Raw genomic sequence first — 26,675 nt, forward strand, 5'->3', positions numbered from 1 at the left:
GTTGCAGCACAGAAAGCGAGAGTGTAATTTCCCGAGAGCAGAGAGTCCTAAAATCTAGCCTTTATTCATTTGTGAAAGAAAGGAAACTTGTGACCTTCTTCTTATTGATCTAGCTGTCTGATCTTGAGGATGTCATCTTGTGGCTCTGATTTTAAGGAGTCAGTCACATTTCTGGCTCTTGTGTTTGGCAGTCCTGAGGCTGTTTATCTTAGAAATCCAAGGAGAAATCTAAAGCGGGAAGACGGCAAACAAACAAGCAAGAAAAAAAAGCAGATAATCTCTTGAGACAAGTTTGTTACAAGCCATTTCCTCAATTTGTTTAGTGGTCTCATCTGTCCCTCCTGTGCTAATCACCTCTAACAGAATGTCAAAATGAAGGCCTATCAGTCACTCCTCGCTGCATTGTGTTTCTCTCAGTGGCCCAATTCCATTGCCTAGCCTAAAGCCCGAGCACTGAACCCTCACAGATGTCAGCCTGTCAGTGACGTCAGGCATGCAGGGTGTGAGTGTGTTGAGCCTATGAGGGCTTGAGATGGTATAAAATGGGACGCACTTTCACAGCATCACACGTTGCCTGGAAATAAGACACTTATAAATAACGGGGGGGAAAGCTGAACTGTAGTGTGTGTTCATGTGTCTTACATGTCAGCTTTTATACAGTTTTAACAAGTTTTAAAATTCAGAAAGGTAGAAATGTGAAGCCTTTGAAAATGTTTCACAAAAAAAAACCAACTTGCTATAAATAACCACAAAAGTGATTTAAAAAACTACATGTGGTCCCTGACAAAAAAAAGCATTTACTGTTTCCTCCTCCTGTTCATGCTTGCTCATTTACACCAAGCGGCAACCTACAGCCGCGAGAATTGAAGCAAATGCAGAAGTGCTAAAAACTGCAGTTCATCGAGGATCCGCTTGAGGCTGGCTCCGGAAGTACCAGAAACCAAATACTCACAATAAACATGTTTACAGCCTGGTTCAAAAGACGAGTGTAGTCTGGATTTCCCATTTCTCGATCGGCTCACACTGTACGGGAGGTGAATTTTTTCATAACTCTGCAATATTGAAGATATTACGATAACAAGTTGTCCATTATGAGTGGCACAGCTGACTTGATTGACAGGCGGGAAAACTGTAGCTGTTGGCTAGGAGGCTCAAAGCCCGCCTCTTTAGCTCAACAGAGGTTAATTTGACTTCAGCATATCCAATATGGTTCCCGCTGCTGATTGGCTTCAAAACAGTGCTTCAGAAACAGATGGGTGAGGTCACGAATACAACATCCATTATTTATACAGTCTATGGTTTACACAGGACAAATACTTAATTTGTTACCAAGCTTGCAATGCATTTTTGTTAAGTCCAAAAGGAAGGATAAGCTGATATGCAGACTCATTTGGTGTCGTGAAGTCAGCGTCAGAGCCCTCACACACTCCATGATGCAACAGTGGGACATCACAAAGCACTTCCACGCTCAGATATTAAGTTGCTTCAAAGTCTGTAGACCAGGCTTGGGCAATTCTTTCCCTCTGTCTCTGTATTTCTCTCCCTCTCTCTCTCTCTACTTTCTATTGACAGGATAAGAAGTCATCCCAGCGACAGATGTGAGTGTGAGTGTATGCATGTGTGCACTGGTGCATGTGTGTACAGTCTGGTCAGTGATGGATGTGTGTGTGTGGCAGGTAATTAAAAGTGTGATTAGTGGCTAATTAAAAGAGGTCTCTGTCTTCAGAATATTTAACGACTCCGACAGAGGACACCATCACACACACACACACAAGCGTGTACGTGCACACACAAAAGGTGTCAAGTGGGAGTGTGTTAGTTCAGACCGTGATGGGGGAGTAATGATTTTTCAGATAATATACAGAGGGATACAGGCAGGAAGAAACATGTGGAGAGAGAGAGAGGAGGATGAAGGAGAGGTGCAGTAAAAGGGACAGTGGTGGATCAGACATCGACAAAAGACACAGCACCTTTCAAAGATAAACATCCTGAGAATTAATCATCATCAGCACGAACTACGCAGCCTCACACACACTCACAGTCACAGTCAAACACTTCTTTTTCTCTCTCTGTTTTCTGTCTCTCTTTGAGTCATCAGTTCAGACAGAAGCAGCTGCTCTCTGGCAGACAGAAATAGATGAACAGAGAATAACTAAACCCAGAACCCACAGGCTTTCACACACATGGGGACATGCAAACACAATAATTCAAAGTCTAGAGGCATTGTACTTGTGAAGGAATTAGAGCTCTATTTACAACTGCTTTGATATGAACTCACAGCCTCTGCTCATTAACAGGTATCTACACGTGGTCTCGTCTGAACTCTGACTGCATGTCATGTCATGCTCTAACTTTTCAAAACACTTTGTTGTCATGAAAGTGATCAACACATCTGTGACTTTGAGCTAATTGAAACTTTAGACTTACTTTAGCATGCTGATTTTAGCAGGCGTACAATTTCCTATACAGGCAGCCTGAGGCTGATGGGAATCTCATTACAGCTGCAGAAATTAAGCCATAAGCTAAGGTACTTGACAAGTGGACATTTTGTAATGCTCAAAATGAAGGTGTTACCTTAGTCATTGTCATACATCCTGAAATGAAACCAATCTATGAAACCTTTATAAAAACACTGGGACTATTAAACAAGATGTCAAACTGATGGGATTTAAAGAAAAAGCCAAAGGATCACCTGTATCAGCAGGATTCATATTTGTTATTTTGAAGGTTAGTACCAAACTTCATGGCAAACAGTTGGTGCTTACATACAGCTATTTCAGGGCAGGATATTTATACCCTTTTTACATCTAATCTACAATGTGTAATAGGGCAAAGTCATTCCGCCGCTGACCCTCCTCTGAGACAGTAACAGAGATGGAATGGGAGGCAGACGGTGGGGATGTGTGGGGTCGGAGACACAAGGGCAGGACAGCGCTGTGTTAGTGCATGTCTAATGGCCAAATTCCAACAGATCCTTGTCCGTCTGCGATCTGTCACAGCACCAGATCTGATTAGTTTCTTTCTAGTCAATGTGTTAACTTCCACTGGATCCGCTACAAAACTTCTATCTTTTCCCAATACCAGAGCATGACGCATAAATCTCAACAGAGCAGATGGAGCGGGACAGGAAGTCAGGCACCAAAACCAAAATAAAACATCAAGCTAATTTTCAGAATAAAACACTCAGTGTTATCAGATTGTATTTCACTTCACTACAGCAAGAAAGACACTGTCATGATGAACGGAGCAAGGCCGCGAGTCTACAGGTCAGAGGTTTCCAGGGGACAATAATGGATGAGGAGAGGAGGAGAATCGTTGATTGATTCAGAAATTACTGTGGGAAAACCTCGGTCACATGACTCCAGCTGTCCGTTGGTCCTGCTCTGTGCGACGTTCTGAAAACACAGCCGGTGGATGTTGGATGATGAGGGAGCCCGGAGCCAGACCACAGAGGATCGGAGACGGACCGAACACTGATCTAGTGGAAGTCTGATGTAAGTGTGTATATATGGGGCTTTCGATGTACGTTTACAAGCTTCACTCCACTAACAGCATAATGCAATGCGAAATCACACACTGGGACACCAATACCACATAGTTTTGGGGTGCAACGAGTAAGTATAAAGGCGTAGTGATGGCAGAACTTCTTGCTGGTGCTGTTGCAGTACTGTATGTGTAAGAAGCTAATGAAACAGTTTACAGGACACTGAAATCATCACCACAAGTGTATATCTTCAGATGCTGGGGAAACTCAAAGTCAGTGAGGTATAGTCAAAACTTTGCACCCTTACATCTGGTGGATATTGAGAAGTATCACAGGTTGCTCACAGAACAAGCTGAGGGATTGCTAAAAGGATTTGACAGATCAGATTATTTTTGAACCATCAATGACTTTATACAAAACGTATAAGTTATCCATTGACCCAAAGAGTTGTTGTCATGTTTCAGTATGTCACATATTAAAAAATCAGACAACTTTAGCATTAAAACCAAAGATAGGATAAATGTTAATACTGGAAAGACACTTTAGCCACAGAAGGAGTCTGCAGCTGCTGTGAATGCTGCCACTGTACCCTGATCGTGCCAGCCAGCCTCTGGGAAACTGAGAGCATGGCAAACTTCAGAGTGAGTTATGATGGTTCTGCATCCTGAGTAGAGCCTCATTAATCTGAACTAACTGCTGAACTGCTACAGCTACTGCACATGACTGAGATCAAAATGTAAGGTATTGTTAATTCAGCTACACTCGGATGATAATGCACAGCACATTTGTTTGTGTTTGGGCATTAGCATGTTTTGCCGTGACGAGGTATGGATGGCGTTCTCAGGAGAAGACGGGAGGTCTTAGAGAAAGTAAGTTATGGCCCAATGTGGCTCGTTAGAGTACATAAGAATTAATTTACTGTTACATAAACACAGCAACTATGGTTATTAAAATCAAAGTATGTGTAAAGAAAATCTAAACACAGCAGTTAATATCATTTATTTTGCAACAGTGATGCAATCATCTGTGTCGCACTCTTGCAGTTTAGAGAGCTTTTCGTTTCCACCCCTCCTCCTCCTCCTCCTCCTCCTCCTCCTCCTCCTCCTCCTCCTCCTCCTCCTCCTATTCTTCCTCCTGCTGCTTGTCTCCCTCCCTTGAGTGCGTAAGGCAGAATAAGCCGCTGTCATTCGGGAGAGTCATTAAGTACAGCCTCAGAGTTAATGTCTTTTCCATTTTAAAAGGAAAACTTCCTTTTACCTTTGTTGTTCTAAACATCTGACAAAGACGGCAAAACAGAGCACTGATGAGAATAAGGACTGCAGGTAGAGGAGAGAAGAGAGGAGTCTCGGAATCATCATATGGGTTTACTATACAGCAAACAACTCCGATATGTTACTATGAGCTGGAGTTTTAAATTAATGGTGCTTTCAGCTTTAGAATATCCACGTAAGTCTGCAACAAAGAGAGGAAAGAAAACCTCATTTATTGAAACTTTGGGTTTTCACCTTGGGCATGCATGTGTGTCTACTTATCGCCTACAGACTTGGAAAACACATCAACAGTGTCACACAAAGCTACAACAAATTGCTTTTGGCGGAATAAGCAATGAATATTCATAATCTGACAGCAGGCCCTAAAGTGCTGTCTTCATAATGCAATTCTATCCCACTCCACCTTGACAATGAATAATATTACCAGAAAATGCAATGCAATTAAAGCAACCCCTTGTTCTCTGCCTCCCTTTGCCACATGTGTAGCTCCCCCACTCTCCATGCAGTACAGTGATGACACTGACATTAAAAATTAAACAAGTCATCTGATTTCTTTACTGCAAAATTCATGCACAATAGTGCTGTGGTGGGAGAAGACGCTGCTGGCCATTCTTTTAGAAACAGGGTGTCTTTTGAAAGTGGATGTATGAGCAGAGTCACTGGACCTGCTTAGTACATGAAGAGAAGTGGACACATGTTGAGGCAATGGACCAGTCCTTAATGTGAGGTTCGAAAATCTCTTCACTTACGCTCTTTTGTTATGATGAGTGGTAATCTCAAGTGAATACATTATGCATGTTTGCACAGATATGCTGCATGTAAAAACACGACTGTACACACACACAGACAAGTCAATGTTTTAACAATTCAACCTTTTTACTTAAAAGAAATGAAAGATTTATCTTGTTATTCCTTTGAGGGATTTAAATAAGCAGCCTCCACACACATCGTGCTCCGCTATGAGAGCGCTTCGCTGTGAAAAGGAACAGCTTGTGATTCCAGCTGCACAAAAGGTGTACATTGTGCCATGTCAACAAGTAGGTCAGTAAAAGGGCAAACTGCAAGTGACAGGACATGGAACAGAAAAGAGAGGGAAAGAAAATACATCAAACTAAAAAAAGAACCTTTTGGGCGCCTCAAAGAAGAATAAAGAAACTCAGAAGAAAGTAAGCCTGCCTGGGCAATCAAATGAAACTACTGCTGGACTGTGACTAAAATATATGTTGCTCTTTACTATTGAGATTACCTCAGACCTTTTTATTTGGTTTGGAAAGCTCTAACAGCCAGTCATACAGCACAGTGGTTCTCAAAGTGGGGGTCAGGACAAGATGCCTTCCAAGAAACTACAAATTTAGAATGATCTAAACTTTCCTATTTAACCAATGTTGTCAAAATATATACAAGAATTATGGCTAAATTTGAGATAAAACCATGTAAATAACGATTGACCTGCTACATATACAGGGAGCATGTCAGTGCAATCTGTCAGCGCTGCAGCTTTGCTCCATCCAACAGCGTGCGCCCTGTTACACAAAACGCGCGTTTGAAGCGTAGCGCAGTTCAGAGCAGCCTTGAGCAGCTAGGTCCAGTATATATATTTTTTTTATTTAACCTTTATTTAACCAGATAAAAGACCAATTGAGATCGAGACCTCTTTCACAAGGGTGACCTGGCCAAGAGAGGCAGCAACATACGTCATGGTAAACAAATAAGACAGATAACGACAACAAACATTAGAGTATAAAATACAAGCAATTTGATGAAATAAAGTGCAGAAGTTATTTTATAGTAACAATTTAAGAACACAGGCACTGCTCGAAGGATTTCCGTTGTTGTTTTCTTAAGAAAGAGGGGAAAACTTCCAATGAAACAAATGCTGTCAGTTTCAGTTCAGATTGGGGGCAAAGAAACTGAATGCTTTTTTCCCGTTTCAGCTCAGTATAGAGAGAACAACACACAAACAAAGGTTACAGAGCCTTTCTGTGGTTGAATTTCTGCTCATTTGGATAGTATTCTGTTACCTTTACGTTTAGATTAGTTATATATTAATAATTCTGCTGTACTTTGTTGTCCTGTTACCTTCTGACAAAGTTACCATCTCAAAGTTTTGTTGTGGTCGACATAGATCACGGATATGTGGCTATTTTGTATCTGTAAACAATTGCATCCATAATTAATGAGTATTTCTGATCTATGCGATCTTTGAAACTGTCGGGAGTCCGTATATGGTGTTTGATTTTGAAATTGAACGGATGTTGCATGCCATCCTCGTGCCTGACTACCTGTTCAGGTTGATATTCTCTGTTCAGCTTGACGCGTGCTGGGCACAGGCTCTGTCGAAAATAGTAGTATCTTTAGCAGAGCGGCGAGAAGGCACGAACCCGAGACTGAGCTGAGACACGAGAACATTTAACCACCTCAGGACAATGGGGGGTCTCCAGTCTACTGCACATGTATTTTGGTGATCAGGATTAAAAAGTTTGGGAACCTCCTATATAGCACATACAATAGTAACATAGATCCAAGCGTGCAGGTCCCACTCCCATCAATACTTAGCTCTCGGTTGTTTTTCACATAATTTCACCAGATGAGGGGTGGTTAAACTGAAAAGTGTAGAGGACACATAAGAAAGAAAAGAACTGAGCTGAAGTTAACAGCAGCTCAGCTTACAGCCCCTAACCTCCTGACTTGGATCACAGAGTCTGTTTGTTTTTGTTGAATCTGGATATCACTGTTTCCTGTTTCCTATAGAGACCTCCTAAACAACAAACACTGAGCAAATCTTACACTTAAAGTCACTCAAAGTCATCTTCCACACAGCGCTCCCCCTGAATACACAATGCTGTTGTCTGAGTCTGACTGAACTCATCTGTGATTCAAAACTAATGAAATACTACACAAGTTTAGACAGAGCACTTTACTGGTGCTTGCATTAGCTGATTGGCATCGCAGGCTCATTTATCAGCTGCGTTGCTTTCACTTTCCTGGTTATAATGAATCACTATCATCAAAGTATACATCACAGCCTTTACAAGCTGACTCCAAACTTTGTTAGTTTGCGGATACTGTGATGCCAACGTCACCTTCTACAGCAACACCCCAACACCCAGAGTTATGTTCCTGTTGATCTGACTAACACCTGATATTCAGCTATCTATTTATAAAGTGGGCATCAAGATATCCTGGTAAGATCCTCACTGCGGCTCAAAGGATCTGGGAGCAGCATTTTTCTTGTTCTTTTCTTATAAATTGGAAGCTTCTCTGAGTGAACTGTAGTCACCTCAGAGCATTTTACACTCATGACCATTATGACCATTATGACTATTATGACCTAAGGGCCATTACGCCATATCTTTAGTACATGCCTGAAAAAGGTGAAGGCCTAAGGTGAAGTGAAGGTTGAGATAAGAGGAATAACAGGATTACCATTTTCTGTTTGACCTGGGATCATCAACCTCTAATGCTTCCTGACAAGAGGGACAACGTGAGAGAGAGGCTGAGAACAAGACACAAACAAAAGAGGGACAGACTAACAGACAGATATCCATTTAAAATACAGGAAAGCAGAAGCAGGATGAGACAGAGTGAAGTGAGAATGGAGGAGAGAATTTTATTCAGTTATTTGCCGCCACATTAGGCCACCAAAGGAGCAATTCAATTATTGGAAGGACTGAGAGAAGGAGCGGTGGAAAGAAGAGAACAGGAGGAGTAAAGGAGGGGAGCCAAATTGGAAAATACCAGGTTCAAACATTCCTTTATTTTCTTCTCTGAAATTAACGTGGGATACACAGTGGGATATCTCTGAGTCAACGCCCTTTACTGCCACCAGTGACAGAGAAGCAATTAACTTTAACACAGTGCTCTATTTTTTGGCTTATGTACAGTAGACGTTTCCAATTGTACCTTTTTAAAAATCAGCAAACTGTAATGACTACAATTACTCCTGACAAGACTTCTTTGAGCTGTCAATTAAGAGACAGTGGTATAATGATTCTCAAAACAAGAGAAGTGGCAAAGGGAAAAACAGACCAAGCTCTGTTTCATAGATCTATGATTCTCCCTGTAGCTAATACATGGCATTAATACACAGGCAGAAATTACACAGCAAATGAAGACACACTGAACATGGGTATGTTTCACACAGCATGGCACACTGCTGAATTTGTCCACTTCATCAAGTAGATTGCTTTTTGGCCTTTTGGAAAGCTAATGAAGGAAAAATCTCCATAATTTAACTGCTTCATGAACACAACTGACAACACACGATGTCAACAACATGAAATCAGTTCTCCCAATGTGATAGAAATGCCCAGTGAAAATTACATGTGGTTTTGGATGTGATTGGATTCCGACTTTCTCGACAAATTGTACCACATGACCTTTAAAGATTAGTGTGTGTGTGTGTGTGTGTGTGTGTGTGTGTGTGTGTGTGTGTGTGTGTGTGTGTGTGTGTGTGTGTGTGTGTGTGTGTGTGTGTGTGTGTGTGTGTGTGCGTGCGTGTGTGTGACCGATCATCAAGACTGTTAAGCCAAGAGGCACATTAGCACAAGTGTTGTTGTCCTCAAGAGAGTTGAAGGAGGAGTCCTGGCTGCTTCTTAGTTACAGGTCATCAAAAACCAACACCTCTATAAAGAGAGAAGGTACACCCAAACAGAGATCTCCAGTCTTAAAATATGAAGCCCTTGTTGAAGTGCTAAAGCGTCCGCTTGTGGCTGGCTGCAGAAACACCGTAAACCACATACACACCCATTCCAAAAAGACGATCTTTGCAGCAATAATAAACATGTTTACAGCCTGGTTTAAGAAATGGTTTAGGTCTGAGTAGCTAATTTCTCTATCGGCACACACTGTACATAGGGTGAATTTTTTTATTACTGTGTATTCTTGAAGAGATTACCCTATTAGAGAAAAGGTGTCATGAGTTGATGGTTAGTTTAGTCTTTTCCTGGTGTTTCATGCCTTGGTTTCTCCTGTGTTTATTCTGTATTAGTTATCCTTTGTCTCTCGTGTGTGTTTTCTGATCCATGTCTCTTGCTGTATTTTCTTGTGTTTCTTAGTCTTGTCTTGTGTTCTCTGTTTTGTAGTTCTGATCCCTGTGTTTCCAGTTTAGTTACTTTCTGCCCTTGTGTGTTTTCCTCCTTTTTGATTACCCTGATTGGTTTCACCTGTGTCCAGTGTTCCACACCTGTGTTGATTACTCTGTGTAGTTAGTTCCTCTGTTTCCCCTGTTCCTGTTTGGATCATTGTGTGTCTTTCCTGGGTTCTCTGTGTCATTTTGGACTTTTTGGATTTAGTTTTGTTTGTAACTTTTGTTGATTAAAACCTTTATTTTTTAAGTCTGCATGTTGGGTCCTCCTCCTTCATTTCCCCACATCGTGACAAAAGGCTTAAGGCTCTTCACCTCCCACTAGCTCGGCCAAAGTTAGGTTGTGTTTAACATTTCCAATATGGCACCCGCGGAAACTTCAGAAATTGATGGATTACGCCACGGATACTATGTCCTTTTTTTTTTTTAAGTTATATTTTTGGGCCTTTTTGCCTTTATTTTATGAAGAGAGACAGGAAATATGAGGAGTAGAGAGTGGGGGAAAGACATGCAGGAAATAGTCGACCGGCCGGGAATCGAACCAGCGACCCCTGCAACAAGGACTGTAGCCTCTGCATGTGGGGCGCTTTGACCGCTAGGCCACCAGCTATGTCCATTTTTTATCCAGTCTATGGTTTTAACTTCTGTATCTTGATACATGTTGTATCAGAAAATACTTACTGACAAACAGCAACAGTCAAGGGGTCAAGTGTGTGTTAACTGTAATGACATCCTCTCAGCCCTCTCCCAGACCCAGTTGCGATCAGGTTTCATGAGTATGCAGGAGATGTTGAGGTCTTGGTTTTAGAAACCTCATTAGGCCCTCAGCCCAGCGTTAAGAAGATATGTATGTTTCAGTTGGGGGAGTCAGATTGGGTATTGAGGAGTAGTTTCTTAAAATTCTAAGCCTCACCTAAAGGTGCAGTTTTCACACAACTCACGCACCGGTGAGTCAGTATGAAACAGAAAGGCTGGTAGGCAATGCAATAATGGACTTAAGTTATTTATATGATGAAATCAGAGTAAAAGTGCAGAGGATACTTTTTGTTGTTGCTAGCTTTTTACATTAATAATGATAAGAGGAATACATTAGGCATAAAAGAAGGTAAATGCTAAAGAGTCCACCCAGCCAGGAAGTAAATTGAGTTAATCCTCAACTGTTGACTCAGCCAGTACAAAAACAACGTGCTAGCTGAATACAGAGAAGTCATAAACAGATCAGCTGTAATAAAGACGAGCAGTGCCAAACCTTAGTGCTGCTGTGGCTGTGAAATAGGTCTATGAACAAAAAAGTTTCTTTATGTTTAATTTCTTTTTAACAATTTAACAAGAAGAACTCGTCAGAAAGGAGTCAAAGTAAAAGCAATAAAAGTACAGGAGATCCTTGACAAAGACTGCAACACAAGGTCGTAGAAGACAGCACATGGAAGTGGAGAAAACTTTGACGTGTTCGTCTTGCTGCAGACATACGTCTTAAAATCCTACATGTCTGGGATGTTTCTGTAATCCCCAAGAAAGTGAATCATATTGAGAGGAGAGTCACATACAGTAGCTAAGCTTCTGGTTGGCTCCAGAGATTAAGTCCCAGACACAATGGATTCAGATGAGCTTAAACTCTTTACTCCATATTCATTTCCTGCAACTTTTTTTCAGGTCTTCTCGAGCCTCTCTCTCAGTCACTTTGATCCTCGCCTTTAGCTGCCGTGAGAAACTGAGTCATTATGAACTGCAGCGGAGCGGTTGCGGTGGGTGGAAGACCGTTCAAATGACCGGTTGTTTTTTTTTCAACGTGAGGCTAGATCTGAGTCTACGCATCCTTTGAGTCTCCCTCGAAATGACGCTGATTTTCTCTTGATCTTGGAGTTTGTGTAATAGACACATGCATACGCGCACTCCCTCGCAGACACAGACGCACACAACATCTGCTTGCAAAGTTCAGATAGCGAGGAAGTTCCTTCTGTTCAGACCTCTGCTGTGTGTGTGTGTGTGTGTGTGTGTGTGTGTGTGTGTGTGTGTGTGTGTGTGTGTGTGTGTGTGTGTGAGACAGAAAGGGGCAGAATAATGAATCTCTCCCTCTGTTAAAGTGGTGTTTGACAAATTAAAATGAATGAATTTACACACACACACATACACACCTCCACACCATATGGCTGCTTTGGCCAGGCCTATGAAGAGAATATTTCCCACAATGCCCAGACCTGACTTTGACCACCTGTGACATCAGCTCTCTTTGCATCGCCCTGCTCCTCTGCAACAAGAAACTGAAAGATTCAGCGTCTTCCCTGCCATGAGTCTGCATAGATCACTGCCCTGATTTGATCAATCTGGGCTCCCTGCGTCCCTGATGGAAGAAGAATGGAGAGTTCTAAATCTCCTCATCCTAGCTGTCCTCTTGAAGCTGCTAGCTACCAGAGTCATTTCACGTCCATCTGCCACAGGCCTCAGAGCTAATTAAAAGCAGCGGCTCACTCCTCTCGACCTGGGCTGCAGGTCAGGGCTTAAATATATATCAGCCTTGGCCACTGAGGTATCACAGCTAACCCAGAGCTGTTTTGAAATGTTGCTGGAGCAGAGAAGAGGACAGTAGAGGAGAAAACAGGCACAAAATGTCCAAAGCTCAGAGCCTGTGTGCAAATGAGGGGATGAAGGGCAATGGGAAATTTCGTTAGAAGGACAGAGGAGAAGGGAAGAAAATCAGAGGGATGTCAGGCTGGCCAGTTGGCAACCTCAGGTGTAAAAACTGAAGCCAATGTGGAAGTGCAAAACACTGCAGTTCCTTGAATTTTCACTTGAGGTGGGATCCAAAAGCCAAGGACACTCCAAAAGAGCCCCAAGTTAAAATGCCCACAGCAACTCAACCTAAATGCCGTCGAGCTAGTGTGAGGTAAAGAGGCGGTCCTTTAGCCTCTTTGCTAACAGCTACAAGGGCGCCCGCCTTTCAATCAAGCCAGCCATGCCCTTATTTGGGCAAAAGTTTAATATCTTCAAAAGTAACAAGTTATAAAAAAAATACACTGTACGGGAAGTGAATGGCGATAGAGATATAGCTATTCAGACCAAAGCCGTTTTTTGAACCAAGGTGTAAACATGTCTATTATTGCTGCAAAGATCGTCTTCCTTGAATGAGTGTGTATGTGGTTTCCGGTGTTTCTGCAGCCAGCCTCAAGTGGACGCTCAATGAACTGCAGTTTTTAGCACTTCCTCATGGGCTTCATATTTTAAGACCGGAGTTTGCCGCTTGGATTCAACATGTTTATAGCCTGGTGCAAAAAACTGGCATGGTCTCTACCATAGACTGTATAAAATATGGATATGGTATCCGTAACGTCACCCATCTGTTTCTGAAGTGTTGTTTTGAGGCCAATCGTCAGCGGGAGCCATACTGCTGCTGTCGAGGGATTGTGACGTACAGAGGCTTGCCAGCCTCAAGTGGACACTTGATGAACTGTAGTTTTTAGCACTTCCAGATTGGACTCATATTTTTAGACCGGAGGTTGCCGCTTGGTCTCTACACGTTAGTTCTTTAATCGTAACAACTTCATATGGGTTAACTTTTCTTAAATAACTGTTTTAATGATATCAGGCTAAGAGTTGCATATAATAAGGAGTAATTAGGGGCGTGGCTGACTTGACTGACAGGTGGGCTATGCTACAGATTCAACTTCCAATTTATGCTCATTTCGAGATTGTCAAAGTCAGTATTTCCACTATAGTGACCGCCATCTTTGGGCTTTAGAAACTGTATTTTGTATTTTGAGTATTTTGAGGTCTTTATAAGGATGTCCATGCACAGACAGGATGTGTGTCTCAGTGTAGGGTTTGGCGTTGTAGATTATATATGTGTTGGATATGCATAGTGAAATGAGGAGCAGCCAAAGTGACATAAATTGAGAGCATTAGAGAGAAGAGAGATGGACATTAAGATGGCGTTGGGGACTGTGGGAGCGATGCATATCGAATCAATAAACTTCATAAACAACATCATCAGCTCGGTCACTACGAAGACAGCCAACCGCCAGGCACCATCTGGCCCTGTCTCAGCGGACCTGGGGATCAGCCAGCGTAACCTCCAGCACAAACACAAACGCTTACACACACTGTTACACACCCAGGGGCCGAGCAAATATTCAGCGCTCTGGCTCTGACACGCATGAGCACACAGAGACTTTGGAGCCAGGTAGACGCAAACCGAGATTGGTCTGGAGAGACGGATTGTGTGTGTTGGTGAGTGTGTGTTTGTCTACAAATACGGCAGCAGCTAAACAGTTTATTCAGGAACAGAAGTTTATGGATTCTGTGGCAGTATATCCTGTTGCATGATAATGACCGTAAAACGGGACAGAATGAGAGGAGGAGAGCGAATGATGAGAACAAAGACGAATAGAGAATAGTTTAAAGGCAGAAAAGAAGGAACGAGCGATCGAGCAGGGAGGTGAGAGGAGGAAGGGGAGAGGAGAACATGTCTTGAAGAGACAAGAGAGGAGCTGTGAGGAAAGGTGTAAATTAGTCTTTTCTGTGAGAGTTCAAAGGAGGTGTTGTGCATGAATTTCCCTCATACTGTGCATGTGGAGCGAAAGCAGATCAGAATATTTCATCTAACAATGCAGAGCTGAAGGTGTTCATCAAGATCATATTAATATTTGAAAACGATGTGGTACATTCACTTCTTAAAGTCTTATTAAACGTAGAAAAGAGCAGGAAAAGTGGAAAAGGATAAAATAATGTTAAATAATCTTTTTCTGTGCATGTTCCATCCGTCTAATATCATTGAAATAATTTTGATTTCACAAAATATATTACCATAACCAGATGTTTTAGCAGCAGAACCAGCTGTCATTTTTGTGTTGTTGCCATGGATATTGGTGCTCGTGCATGAAGCCATGAATTTGAGATGAGTTTAACCCCAATCAGGTTTAACAGCCTGCTAGCATCACTGTGTACACAGCACCACGAGAGAACTTCTGAAGTAACAAGTGATTCGTCAACACTTTCCCAGCAGAGACAAATAAAGAATAAGAAGACAAAGAAAAATCTAGATAATAAGATCAAAATGTTGATTTAACGTTGACTTCCTAAGAAGTATTTCAGACCCTGAAGTGAGTTATTTAACAGTCTACTCATCAGAGCAAATATGTTCCAAAGTTAACATTTGAGTGTAGTTTTCATTTAGCATTTTTTAGATGGAAGTTTTGCTTTAAATGAAACGGACAATAACTGACCCTGACGAGTCTGATCCTACTGCAACATCATAACTGTACCGTAAATACAGAACAATTCACAATATTCACATAAATCAAAACTAAAGCACCCTTTAATGAAACACTAAATAAAATGTTTTTCTTTTTCTCTTTTCAACAGGAATCAGAGGATTTGATATTTTTCAGCTCACACTTCATGACTTAACATGTACGATTAGTTACCTACTTTAAGTTTCCTGTTTGACATTTCCAGACTTTTTCAAGGACCTGTAGATACCATAGAAATTTAAACACCATCATATTTGAATAGCTTTTGTTTGGTAACACTAACTTAATCACTTAACCAGTGGCTACCAACTCATGGCCAAATTCCGCCAGATCCGTGTCCGGTCGGTCTTTGATCCTTCATGGCATCAGATCTGATAGGTTTCTATTCTACTCAATGTGTTAACTCCCACTGGATCCACTCCGTTGCGTTCCGGCTGCGTTTCTGATCCGGCAGGTCGGAGCCCTCAATCAGATACGCAAGACTTTTTTTTTGCCAGATGTCCTAGCACGATGCATCAATCTCAACAGAGCAGATGGAGCCGTACAGGAAGTCAGGCACCAAAACAAAACTAAAACATCCGGTTAATTTTCAGAATAAAACACTCTGTTATCACCAGATCGTATTTAACTTAACTACAACAACAAACCTTCATGATGAGCGGACCCAGGTGTCGACAGGTCAGAGGTTTTCAGAGGACGATAAAGAGAACATTGATGAGTAGAGGAGTCAGATAATCGTTGATTCAGTAAGTACCATGGGAAAACCTTGTTCTCGTAATTCCAGCTGTCCGGCTGTCCTGTTCTGTGCTAAGTTCTGAAAATGCAACCGCTGGGTGTTGACGAGAGAACATGAAACCAGACTGCAGCGGATCGGAGACAGACTGGACACGGATCTGGTGGAAGTTCGTAAGTCTGCTCTCTTGCACACAGAGTCTCAGCCATGTTCATGGTAGTCAGAGTGCAGTCTATATGTAGTTAGAAAAACCTGAGCTGGTGTTTGACTGACACTACTCCGGGGAATGAATTTTCTGCCTAATTAATTTAGTGGTTTGATGTGCAGTGAAATGCTGACTGCTAAATCCATCTCTGTGTCAGCTCCTGTCTTTCTCTCTCTCATCTATTCACAGAGAGGAGAGATTGTCCTGCACGGATTTGATTGAGATGGGCAAATGATTTATAACAATACATGAGGGGGACACATGTCTCCACCTCTCTCCCTAACACTGGTATATGATCCTAATCAAATACCTCCAACAGTATATGGAGGGCCTTTGCTGTTTTTTACTCCAAGAAAGTCATTCACATGGTATTTCATAAAATGCATTCAAGTTTATTAAGTGGAGACTCTCAGGTTTTAGAAAGCGCTGTGAAAAGCTGAGGATAAACCTGAATCGAATCTGTGATCTTGATAATAAAATGTATACAGTTGGCAGGATGCTTATCAGTTTGTTCTCAACATTATAAAGATACAGGGACAAGAGTAATGGAGCCAATTTAGCTACATTAGCTACATATGCAAGCCACAGCTTCAGACTATGTTATAATCAGGGGGACAAAGCTCCATCTTCAGCTAAGTACACCTGCCACACCATGACAGACGCTCGAATCATACTATGTTTTAATTGCTCTGCTGACAGGCGGCTGTTGCACCAGAGCTTACCTGCAACTACTATAGCTTCAACTAAACCTTCATTATGTCTATCATCAACTACTTTTGGATTGTGCTTCGGAAGAACTGATGCAAAAACTCATTCAGACGACACCCATCACCTTTGACTATAAGACTGGATTTATTCTGATCCCAAAACCACTCGAAAATGTGACATCAGAAGGATTGAGGTCTTTTTATGCTCTGCTGCCAATGCAAGGTTTTTTTTCTTAATAGCAAGTTTCATAAGTAAAACTGCAGTTATTTGTGATGTATAGGGATGGGTACCGAATTCGGTACTTTTATAGGTATTCGTAGTACCGAATTCTGTCGGTACTACCGAGTACCGATTCACGTAAAATCAAACGGTACCTTGTTTCGGTACCTACACGCATTCTTGTGACTGTGAGTGAGTGGAAGAGTGGGCGATTTTCCATACTTTCGCCCTGTAATAAAGTTCCAGACTGATTGGGTGGACGTCTCTGGTCTCTGTTCTCTGCTCTCTGCATCTCCGCGGGAGCGCACCAAACGGAGCCTGCAGCTGATGGGCGCGCAAACTCACGGCGAGGCAGAGCTGCAGGAGGATTAAGTTGAGACAGACTCTCTCGCTCCGACTACCTGGGTTGTTTATAAACGTTCCTGTGTGCGTGAATGCCCAACAAGTAATTTGTGTGTCCTGTTATTATAAAGAGACGGAGAACTGACTTTTTCCTGTCCGCAGGCGTTCATGTGTGTTCATTGATAAACTCCCAAAAGAGCAATTAGACGCCACGAGCATGTGTCAGCTAATATATCGAATCACCTATATAATCCTGTTTCTGTTCATTTCATGTTAAATGAAATAAATATGTTAAATTTAAAAATATTGAGATTTTATTATTAAACAAATTAATAATCACCACATAAACACACACAAAACTACCGAAAATTGGTACCATTGAGTACCGGTACCGATTCCCAAGTACCGAGTATCGGTACCGTATCAGTTCAAATGTGAAAGGTACCCATCCCTAGTGATGTATGACATCATGGTCTGGTGAGGCAACAGCAGTGGTGATAAACACTTTGAATGCTAGCACTGTCTTCAGCAGAAAAAGAATTGCAGTCCACTCATCTATCATTCAGCTGCACTCAATGAAGCCACATTTCAGAGACAGGTCTTTGTTGTGTTAAAGTGTGGCTGCATGAGGTACTTGTCAGTAGTAAGTAAGTGTATTACCCACAGGAGATGCTGGGGAGCTCGGCCCCTTTGTTGAGAAGGTAGCTGGAGAACCAGATTGGAAGCTTCAGATGGTGTCAGCTCTACAACATAATTGAGCTAATTTGAACAAACTCCAACCAAAACAATAATGTCAGTGAAAGTCTATTTTGAAATTCTTTCAGCGTTGTACTTTCCAGTCAGAAAGCAGTGGTCAGTGCAACAGGGAAGTCTTGTTGGGGAGTAAGACAGACTGAAGCTGTAAGCAGCTGGTAAGACCCTTTCGTGACAGCAGTAGTTTGCTCTCTTGGTTTCGAGGGAATGGGCTCACAGTTTACACACTTGCACCACACTCTAACCTGGGATCTCTCCTGCTCTTCAGTTAACACAGAAGTTTCTCGTCTCTCTCTCCTTCGGCCCCATTGAGTGCTGTCTTTCAGAATGACAAATTTTTTAGTTTGATTTGATTTATCCTAATAGCTGATCAGTGCCCTGAAGACAGAGGAACACATATGTGTCGTGTCCAAGAATAGTGCAATAACAAATGGTCTTTCTGGCGGCAAAGTTCCTCATTCAATCCCACTTCCAAAAAAACTGAACTATCCCTTTAAATTCTGAGGAAGGACAGATTCCGTGTGTGTTGGAATAAAAAAGCAAAGTCAAACTTGATGTTAACCAAGGACAAAGGAATGATTAAACTGTTTTTGTAACCTGACTCCACAAGGCTTTCTCAGAAGCACTTTCAAGTCGCTGGCTGTCATTAAGAGGGTAAAGAATTTATGTCTGGCCATTTACATGTAGAGCAAGGCCACTGACAGTTTCACTAAACAATACACCAGAGAGTAGTTAGTGTTCTTAATGGGGAGTTAGTTATCTCAGAGTGTGAGAGCAGCCTCATAAAATCACCACAGGTCTGTAGCTCAACACCTACTTTCACTGTTGAGCAGATACAAACAGGTACATATTCTAAGATGATTGAATGTTCAGCTTGAAAGTATAGCACACATTCTAATAAAACCTTTCATAACAAACCTATATGTCTTTGCTTTGTCTGAATAATTACATTATTAAATCTCTGCATGAACATTTTTCAATGTAACGCCGCTGAGAGAATAGTCCGAGCAGCTAGAGAATAATATGCAAATGACAAGGCGTTTCAAAGGGAGTCAGACAACAGTATTAAACAAAAGAGTGTGAAATACAGCTTACACAACACACACAGGGTACCTCATATCTCTGCTGTGCAATAAATAGAAGAGAAAATCTTCCATGCACCTAAAATTACTTTATAACCTTGTAGATTAGACAGGGGGAGAAGATTCATTCATTTTATCCCCCCCTTGATAATAGCTTAAGTCTATTGTATGGATGTCTAATGAAAAGGGTCAGTTATCTAAATGGCTTATTATTCATAACAATTGCTCTGCAAGGATTAAAAAGAACTTTTGTGCTTCCAGAGCACGCTAATTAATAAACCACTGAGGGATAAGAACTGTAAAATTAAAATTTTATCTCAAGCGGTATTTTGTACCACTTAGTACCAGTGAGGGAGCAGAAGTCGTGTGACAGTTAGCTAAAGAGAGACAGAGAGAGAGAAGGAGAACTAAAGAGACACTTACATTCTGTTGTTAGGGATTATCTTGTTTCCGTCTTTGAACCATGTGACCAGAGGTCGGGGGAAGGAGGCGAGGAGAGGCTGGCTGATGATGGCTGCTCGCCCCTGAGTCACGGTCTTCCTCTGTTCATCAGCGGAGAAGTTCCCCAAAACTGGAGAGGAGGGAGGAGGAGGAGAAGAAGGAGGTTTAAAAAAGATGGTCACTAATTTATCAAATTAGATTCAGCCAGTAAGAGTATCAGAGCAAACCATTCAAATCTGAGATGCTAAAAAAGGCGGCAGTCAGGCCTTTCACACTAGAGAGTGGCACGACAAACTTTTCCCTGTTCTCATGAATTATGTGGTTTTGGAAGCTTGTTCTCAGTCCCTACACTCGCAGAGGGAGTTGGTGAAATACTGTTGCTGGCGAGCTAATTACTAACATGCTGGCCGGTCAGGAACATGACAGTGTTAGTTAGTCAGTCAGTCACATTTATTCTCTGAGTTTCTCTCTATTTCGACTGTGATACGCTGCTTCTTTTCCAGCTCAGGATTCCAGGACTGATCTCTCAATGAGTCAGAAGATGGGGGAAGAAATCTGATAGTCAGTATGTAAGCTAGTAAGCTCAATCCTTTGCCTTATAAAACGTCACAACAAGGACTCCAAGACATGTTTGAATCATAGACTGTATAATGAATGGATTTAGTATCCATGACGTCACCCCTCTGTTCCTGAAGCGCTGTTTTGAAGCCTATCGTTGGCGGGTTCCATATTGGAAATGCTGAACTCAACCTAACTTTAGTCAGGCTAGTGTGAGGTTAAGAGGCGGGCCTTTAGCCTCCTCGTTAACAGCTACAGTGTTCCCGCCTGTCAATCAAGTGAGCTGTGCATCTCATTATGGTGTGGTGGAAATCTGGAAATGATAGACTCAAACAACAACGGTTTGTCTTTGTGAGCTTTATTCCGGCCTTCAGTAAGCTTTGCAAAGCGGTCAGATGGCAGAGTGATCTAACAACTGACACAAGGTCTGCTCAACTGACCCAGAGTGAAGATACAACATGTTACTTATCCTCTTCAGAGAATAATATTAACACATCATTGAGCATCTTCAAAGAACTGTAAGACAAACAAGAGAGCTTTTTATCACCTCTTGCTTCCTGGTCACCTTCCTGACTTCTCACCTTATGGTCTGCTCCTCAACCATGGGAACAGATAACAATATGCAAATCACAGGAGGTTTGGTATGTGTGAATGTTTCTAGCTTCTGATCAAAGCAAGAACAACATACTATCATGTCTGTATTTTTCCCACCACAATGGAAATCTTTTAATCATAATATCTTAAAAGAATGAATCTCCCATACAGTGTACACTGGATGAGAAATGAGCTATTCAGACTCCACTCATTTTCTTTTTACCAGGCTGTACACATGTTGATTTCTGCTGTAAAGATCAGCTTTTTCCAATTGGTGTGTATGTGGTTTTTGGAACTTCTGGAACCAGCGTCAAGTGGACAATTGAGGAACTGCAGCTTTTAATACTTCCATATTGGCTTCAATTCTTGCGGCAGGAAGCTGCCGCTTGGTTTGAATCAGCACTAGGATTTGATTTACCCTAATAGCTGATCAGTGCCCTCCAGGCAGAGGAACACATATGTCATGTCCATGAATAGTAGGGGTGAGCCCGACTAAGGATTTACTTAGTCGAATCTGATTCATCAGATTTTGCCCATAGTCGACGAATAGTCGAATGTTTGTTGTTTTTCCTTATTGACACAAAGTCTGCATGATGGTGACCGCATGACAATATTACGCATAACCCTTTACAATTAAGAGACTCGTAGCTTAAAGTAAAATGGACAACAGAATATCAGAAGAATAAAACTTAGATTTTTTAAATCTATATTGCACGCAAAAACAACGAGGTGATGAAGGAGAGAAAACTCAAATAAGGCCACCCTCCATTAAACATGGAACAACGCACCACAGATATTTAAATAGTGTTCACACAGCGGAGAGCAGCGCTGCAGAGAGTAGTTTGTCTAACTTGAGGCTAAACATTTGTATAATGTTCAAAATCAAACCTGAACCAGCTAAAGGGTTTTTAAATCTCTTAACAGTACCTTTTAAAACATTCTTTCATCGCGTCATTGTCCGCGTGAGTCTTTTCAAATTGTACGCCAGGAAAACCATCGTGTTTACGGGCAGAAGTGCGCTCCTTGCTTTGTTAACTGTAAATCCTGTCATAGAGAATATCTTCTCTGATGGTGTGGAGATGGATGGGATGCTGTGGATTGTTTTTGAGGCTTCAGACAGCTTTGGGTATTCCTGCTCGTTCTTTTGGCCCCGTTCAGTTTTTGTGTGGTTCGGTAATCCTTGATCTCACAGCCCTCTTCATGAAGCTGCTCCTCATCTTCATCACTATTTTTTAGGATCAACTGAAGTTTTATTTCCTGACATTTTGAGCTACCATGAACGTAGAAAGATTTAAAGGCCAGCTAAGGTACGTCTGCTCCACAGGTCCCCGTTAAATGGTCCACCTTTAATTACCAGGGGAGATTTAATTACCACTTTAAGGAGATTTAACACTTCAAAAGCTGTTCTCAGAATTACATTAAATAAGTCTATATTTTTATAAAAATAGGCTAAATGAGACACTATTTTACGGGAAACAGGATAATAATGTAAAATTAGACATTGAGCACCCCCATAGTTTGAATGGAATGATCCACATTTCATATGCAAATATTCGACAATGAGATTGGCAGTCGACTAAGGCTCGTTAGAACGAATCGTCGAATATTCGACTTTTTGGGGTCACCCCTAATGAATAGTGCAATAAAAAATAGTCTTTCTAGCGGCAAAGTTCATCATACAGCCTCACTTCTTTCAAGGTAGTGTGAGGTAAAGAGGCAGGGTTTGAGCCTCCTTGCTAACAGCTACAGTGTTCCCACTTGTCAATCAAGTCAGCTGTGCCTCTCATTATGGAAATCTTTTAATCTTAATATCTTGAAAAAAATGTACAGTGTCTTCGGAAGAGAAATTAGCTAGTCTAAACATTTTTTTTTGTACCAGGCTGTAAACATGTTTATTTCTGTTGTAAATATCTGCTTTTTTCAGTTGGTGTGGATGTGGCTTCTGGTATTTCTGGAACCAACGTCAAGTGGACACTTGAGGAACTGCAGCTTTTAATACTTCCACACTGGCTTCAATTCTCGTGACAGGAGGTTGCCACTTGGTTTGAATCAGAATTAGGAAAGCATCCATTTCCAGGTCAGCTTTGTGAAGGTGACTTCTAATTAGTTAGCAATGCCTATCTATGCCAAAATTAGCAGAAGCCATCTTTGTCTGGGCATTCACAAATGCAGTAAAGTGATTTCACAGTTTTAATGCTTTTAAAACTGGGACATCCGACTCACACTACCAGTTCATGCTTGCTTTTTGGGTTCATTGTGGGCTCAGGTTTAAATATTTTAGAGATGAAATGGTGTGCACATATGATCAAATATTACTAAAATACTGAAAATAAAGTTAGAGGATTTCTGGCATATCCACGAGACGTGCTCTCACCCTACATTCAGTGCAGTAAAATATGAACAGTACATTGCTGCAGTTTCTGGCAGTAAATGGATGAGTGATTGTGATTTTAGTTGGACTTTCTTGTCCACAAAATGCAGCTGGTTCCTTTTTCTGACAAAAATAACACTGCTTGTCATCAGAAAAATCCATTCTACTTTTTTGTAATAATGTGAACACTTATGTACTCACAGGCCACCTGCACCTCCGTTCTCCTCTGAATGACCGCTCCCATCCTGTTCCTCACCATACACTGATACAAGCCAGCATCAGTCCTTTTCAGAGATGGCACAAAAAACCTAAAGATGGAAAAACACAGTTAGAGCATGTTGATGAGGGTGTGTTTTATCTCTGAGCTGTATGTAAACACCATTAAAAGTACAGAGAGGCTGTTTTTGGAGATATATTTGGAGAACTTTGAGACAGAAGCTAAATAAGGCATGGTCTGTTTGGCCATATGCGTGTCCTCTTGTGTACTTCACTTAATGGCCTTTCTGTGAGAATGCGCTGGGCCCAAGGTTTTCAAAGTTCCCCAACAACAGAAGGAAAGGTGGAGTGGTGCATATGTGCAGTATTTGTGTGCAAATGTTTGTGTGACATTTTTTTTCAACTGTGCATGTTTTTTTCTCTCTGAGAGGGGTTGTTAATGGGGCTTTAATGGACTGTGCTTCACTAATGGGAAGCTTGGCATACGATCTAGGTTGGTGCTGTGCTGGATAAACACACAAATGCATACACACATGCGCACAAAACTGGATAGACACAGTAAAACTGGACATCGCTTTGGGGCTCATTATGAATACCAGGACAGCCAAGTATTTAACTCCCAGGCTGTCTGTGGATGCTGCCAACACACACAACACACACTCACACACACATGCAAACACTACTACACACACGCAATTCCATTTGAATCAGGGCTGACACATTACACAGCAGCTCTCATCCCAAAACAGATTTTGAAATTGGACACTTTCTAACACACCATATCTCTCTATTTCTCTGTTACCCACAGCGTTTTTAATAAGCGTGTGTCGCGCTTGTCACGGCATGTTTTTTAGTAATCCCACCCAGTTTTCATTTATGTTTCTCACTTAACACTTAGTTCAATGTTGACAGGTCCAAATCAGAGCAATCATCCCTCAGTCATTTCTCTGTCATAGTCTCAGCCATGCATGTGAAGTTAAATTCCCCATATGATTCAAGATGAGAACAATTTCAGACAGCTTTACAATAAGACGGAGGGATTTCTACAATGTGAGAGCGTGTTGTGTGTGTGTGAATACAATGAATCCGAGTGAAGGCAAGTTATTCCACATTACTCCAGATGTAATAGGATGGGGGAAAAGGGTATCATGTGAAGGTTTTCCCCTGAGTCATCCTTTGTTTGTCAAGCATTCTCTGAATGTTCCTCGTCTGTGGGGTCTGTGCTGAATGAGAAAGCAGGAGGAGCATGTCGGTACATTTTTAACATTAATTAGGCAGCGTTAAATGAACATAAGGTTTGGCTGCAGAGGCAGTTTTTGAGGAAAATAACTTGATTTGTCTGCCAAATGTGTTATGCAGTTTTGAAGGCGATACAGTGTCGACAGTGTTCCTGAAAACAAAGTAGATCCTGCATCCTTCTTCTTATTACTACATTTAGCCTGCAAGAGTTAATTTTATTGCGTATCAGAATATGTAAAAAGCTTTTGATGCTACGCTTCTACCAAATAAAGAATTTACCTTTATTATAATTCATTAAAAGTTATTATTCACTGTCCAGTTTATTAAATAAACAGCACAAATCTGATTACGCTCTCAAGAGAAGGTGTTGATTATGACAAACTTTGCGACTTGTTTCATTATGAGGAACTGGAACAGACTGCACTTTTGCAACACTTTCTTTCTATTGAGTCACACAAATGAACAGAACAAACTGTAGTTAGAGCCGTTAACATATCCATTCACTTCTCTACCTGGCTATGTTACACTTACTGTGGAAAAAAAAGTAATCCAGATGGTCACACATTCACACACACCCTGCCAATTCAGCACAGCCTCGGCATCACCAAACCAAAGCAGCCAGAATGCTGAGAGCGGTCCAGAACTGCACAACGCTTCCTGGCTCGAACAAAGACTGCCTACTAAACGCTGGCTCAACTTCTCCCTCTCTCGGTGAGCACGCCTTCCCAAGATCCCCTCCATTTTTGAATGACATGAAAAAGTATTTTGTTTCACAGCTGCTGTTTTTGCGGAGTGATTTTAATAAGCTCAACGCACACTGGACCAGAGAAAGGGAAGCAGGGAGAGGAGCTCGGACATATTGATTAGTTTTCTTCTTCTTTGCCCAGACCATATACATATTTATACTGCTAATGTAATTATTAATCTCACTTTAGCTCGACTGTCTAAATGTTCTGACCTTCTCTAAACACACTCTATCACTAATGGCCAGATATTTTTCCATGCTAGAGGCATGACTGAATACGGGGAAGAATCTCTGAAAAAAAGGGTGGAATCGGGGCGTCAGTGGCCTAGTGCGCCCCATATACAGAAGCTATAGTCTTCATCGCAGAGGTCGCTGGTTCGACTCCCTGCCTCTACCATTTCCTGCATGTCTTCCCTGTCTCTCTACTCCCCACATTTCCTGTCTCGCTTCAGTTGTCCTTTCAATAAAGGCGAAAATGCATCCAAAAAACAAAAGGAGGGAAAAGGGAGAGTAAAACAGATGGATGTGCACTTAGAGTAACACATAGTAAGCCAGTAGGTGATACTAAAGGCTGATTTATACTTCTGCGTCAAATCAACGGCATAGCCGCGTAGCTCCCGTACCTACGCAGAGGCCTACGCACGTAGCTGACGTGCACCTCCTCCAAAATGTAACTACGCGTAGAGCCAACGCAGACCGCAAGCTCTGTGATTGGTCCGCTCGACGGCTTTGTCTTTCCCGCATTCACAGCACTTCCGGGATCCCGGACATCGGCCACACAGCAGCCATGTATTTCATCTCCTCCTCTCTATTCTTCATGTAATCATGTCTGTATGATAAACAGCAACATGTATCAGCTGTAGATTAACTTAACACGCTCTGAATCGATGTGGAAAAGTAAACAGAGATCGTAGCAGGACCGGAAGCAGGCGACCGGCTATCAGAGAGACCACACTGCCCTCAAGCGTTTCGGAGGAGAATTGCTGCGCGACACGGACACATCGACGCAGAAGTATGTGGGCTCATGTCCGCGTCAGCCCCTGCTGCGTAGGGGCGACGCAGAAGTATAAATCAGCCTTAACTGACCTGTACTGTGGTGTCCACTCTGTGATGTTGCTGTTGTTTAGAGTCCAGCGATACTGCAAAGGCCAGCTGCCTCCAGCCAGGCAGGTCAGCACCAGTCTGTTTCCCTCCAACACCACCTGCTGCCCCAGTCCACCTCCTCGCGGGTAGGGAGCCACCTCTGTCAGACGGAGAAAGGAAAAATATGTTATTTCGTTATATGCAATGGTCTGCTTTTGTAATGCTTGGACAATAAAGCAAATTTCATCTGTATTCATCTGACACAAAAGCGTTTGTTTGTCGCATCTTTTGGTGCAAAA

At 41.9% G+C, this 26,675-nt stretch overlaps 1 protein-coding gene across 1 annotated transcript in view; it reads right to left on the reverse strand.

The window, feature by feature from the left end:
- sdk1b (sidekick cell adhesion molecule 1b) overlaps window positions 1-26,675 on the reverse strand; it is a 286,495-nt gene that overhangs the window by 154,715 nt on the left and 105,105 nt on the right. Inside the window, 3 exon segments of the mRNA XM_034688533.1 lie at window positions 19,553-19,700; window positions 23,295-23,401; window positions 26,380-26,536. Of these exon segments, the coding sequence (XP_034544424.1) occupies window positions 19,553-19,700; window positions 23,295-23,401; window positions 26,380-26,536 (412 nt within the window).

The sequence above is a fragment of the Notolabrus celidotus genome, chromosome 7 (genome assembly GCF_009762535.1).
Source record: "Notolabrus celidotus isolate fNotCel1 chromosome 7, fNotCel1.pri, whole genome shotgun sequence".
NCBI classification, from domain to species: domain Eukaryota; kingdom Metazoa; phylum Chordata; class Actinopteri; order Labriformes; family Labridae; genus Notolabrus; species Notolabrus celidotus.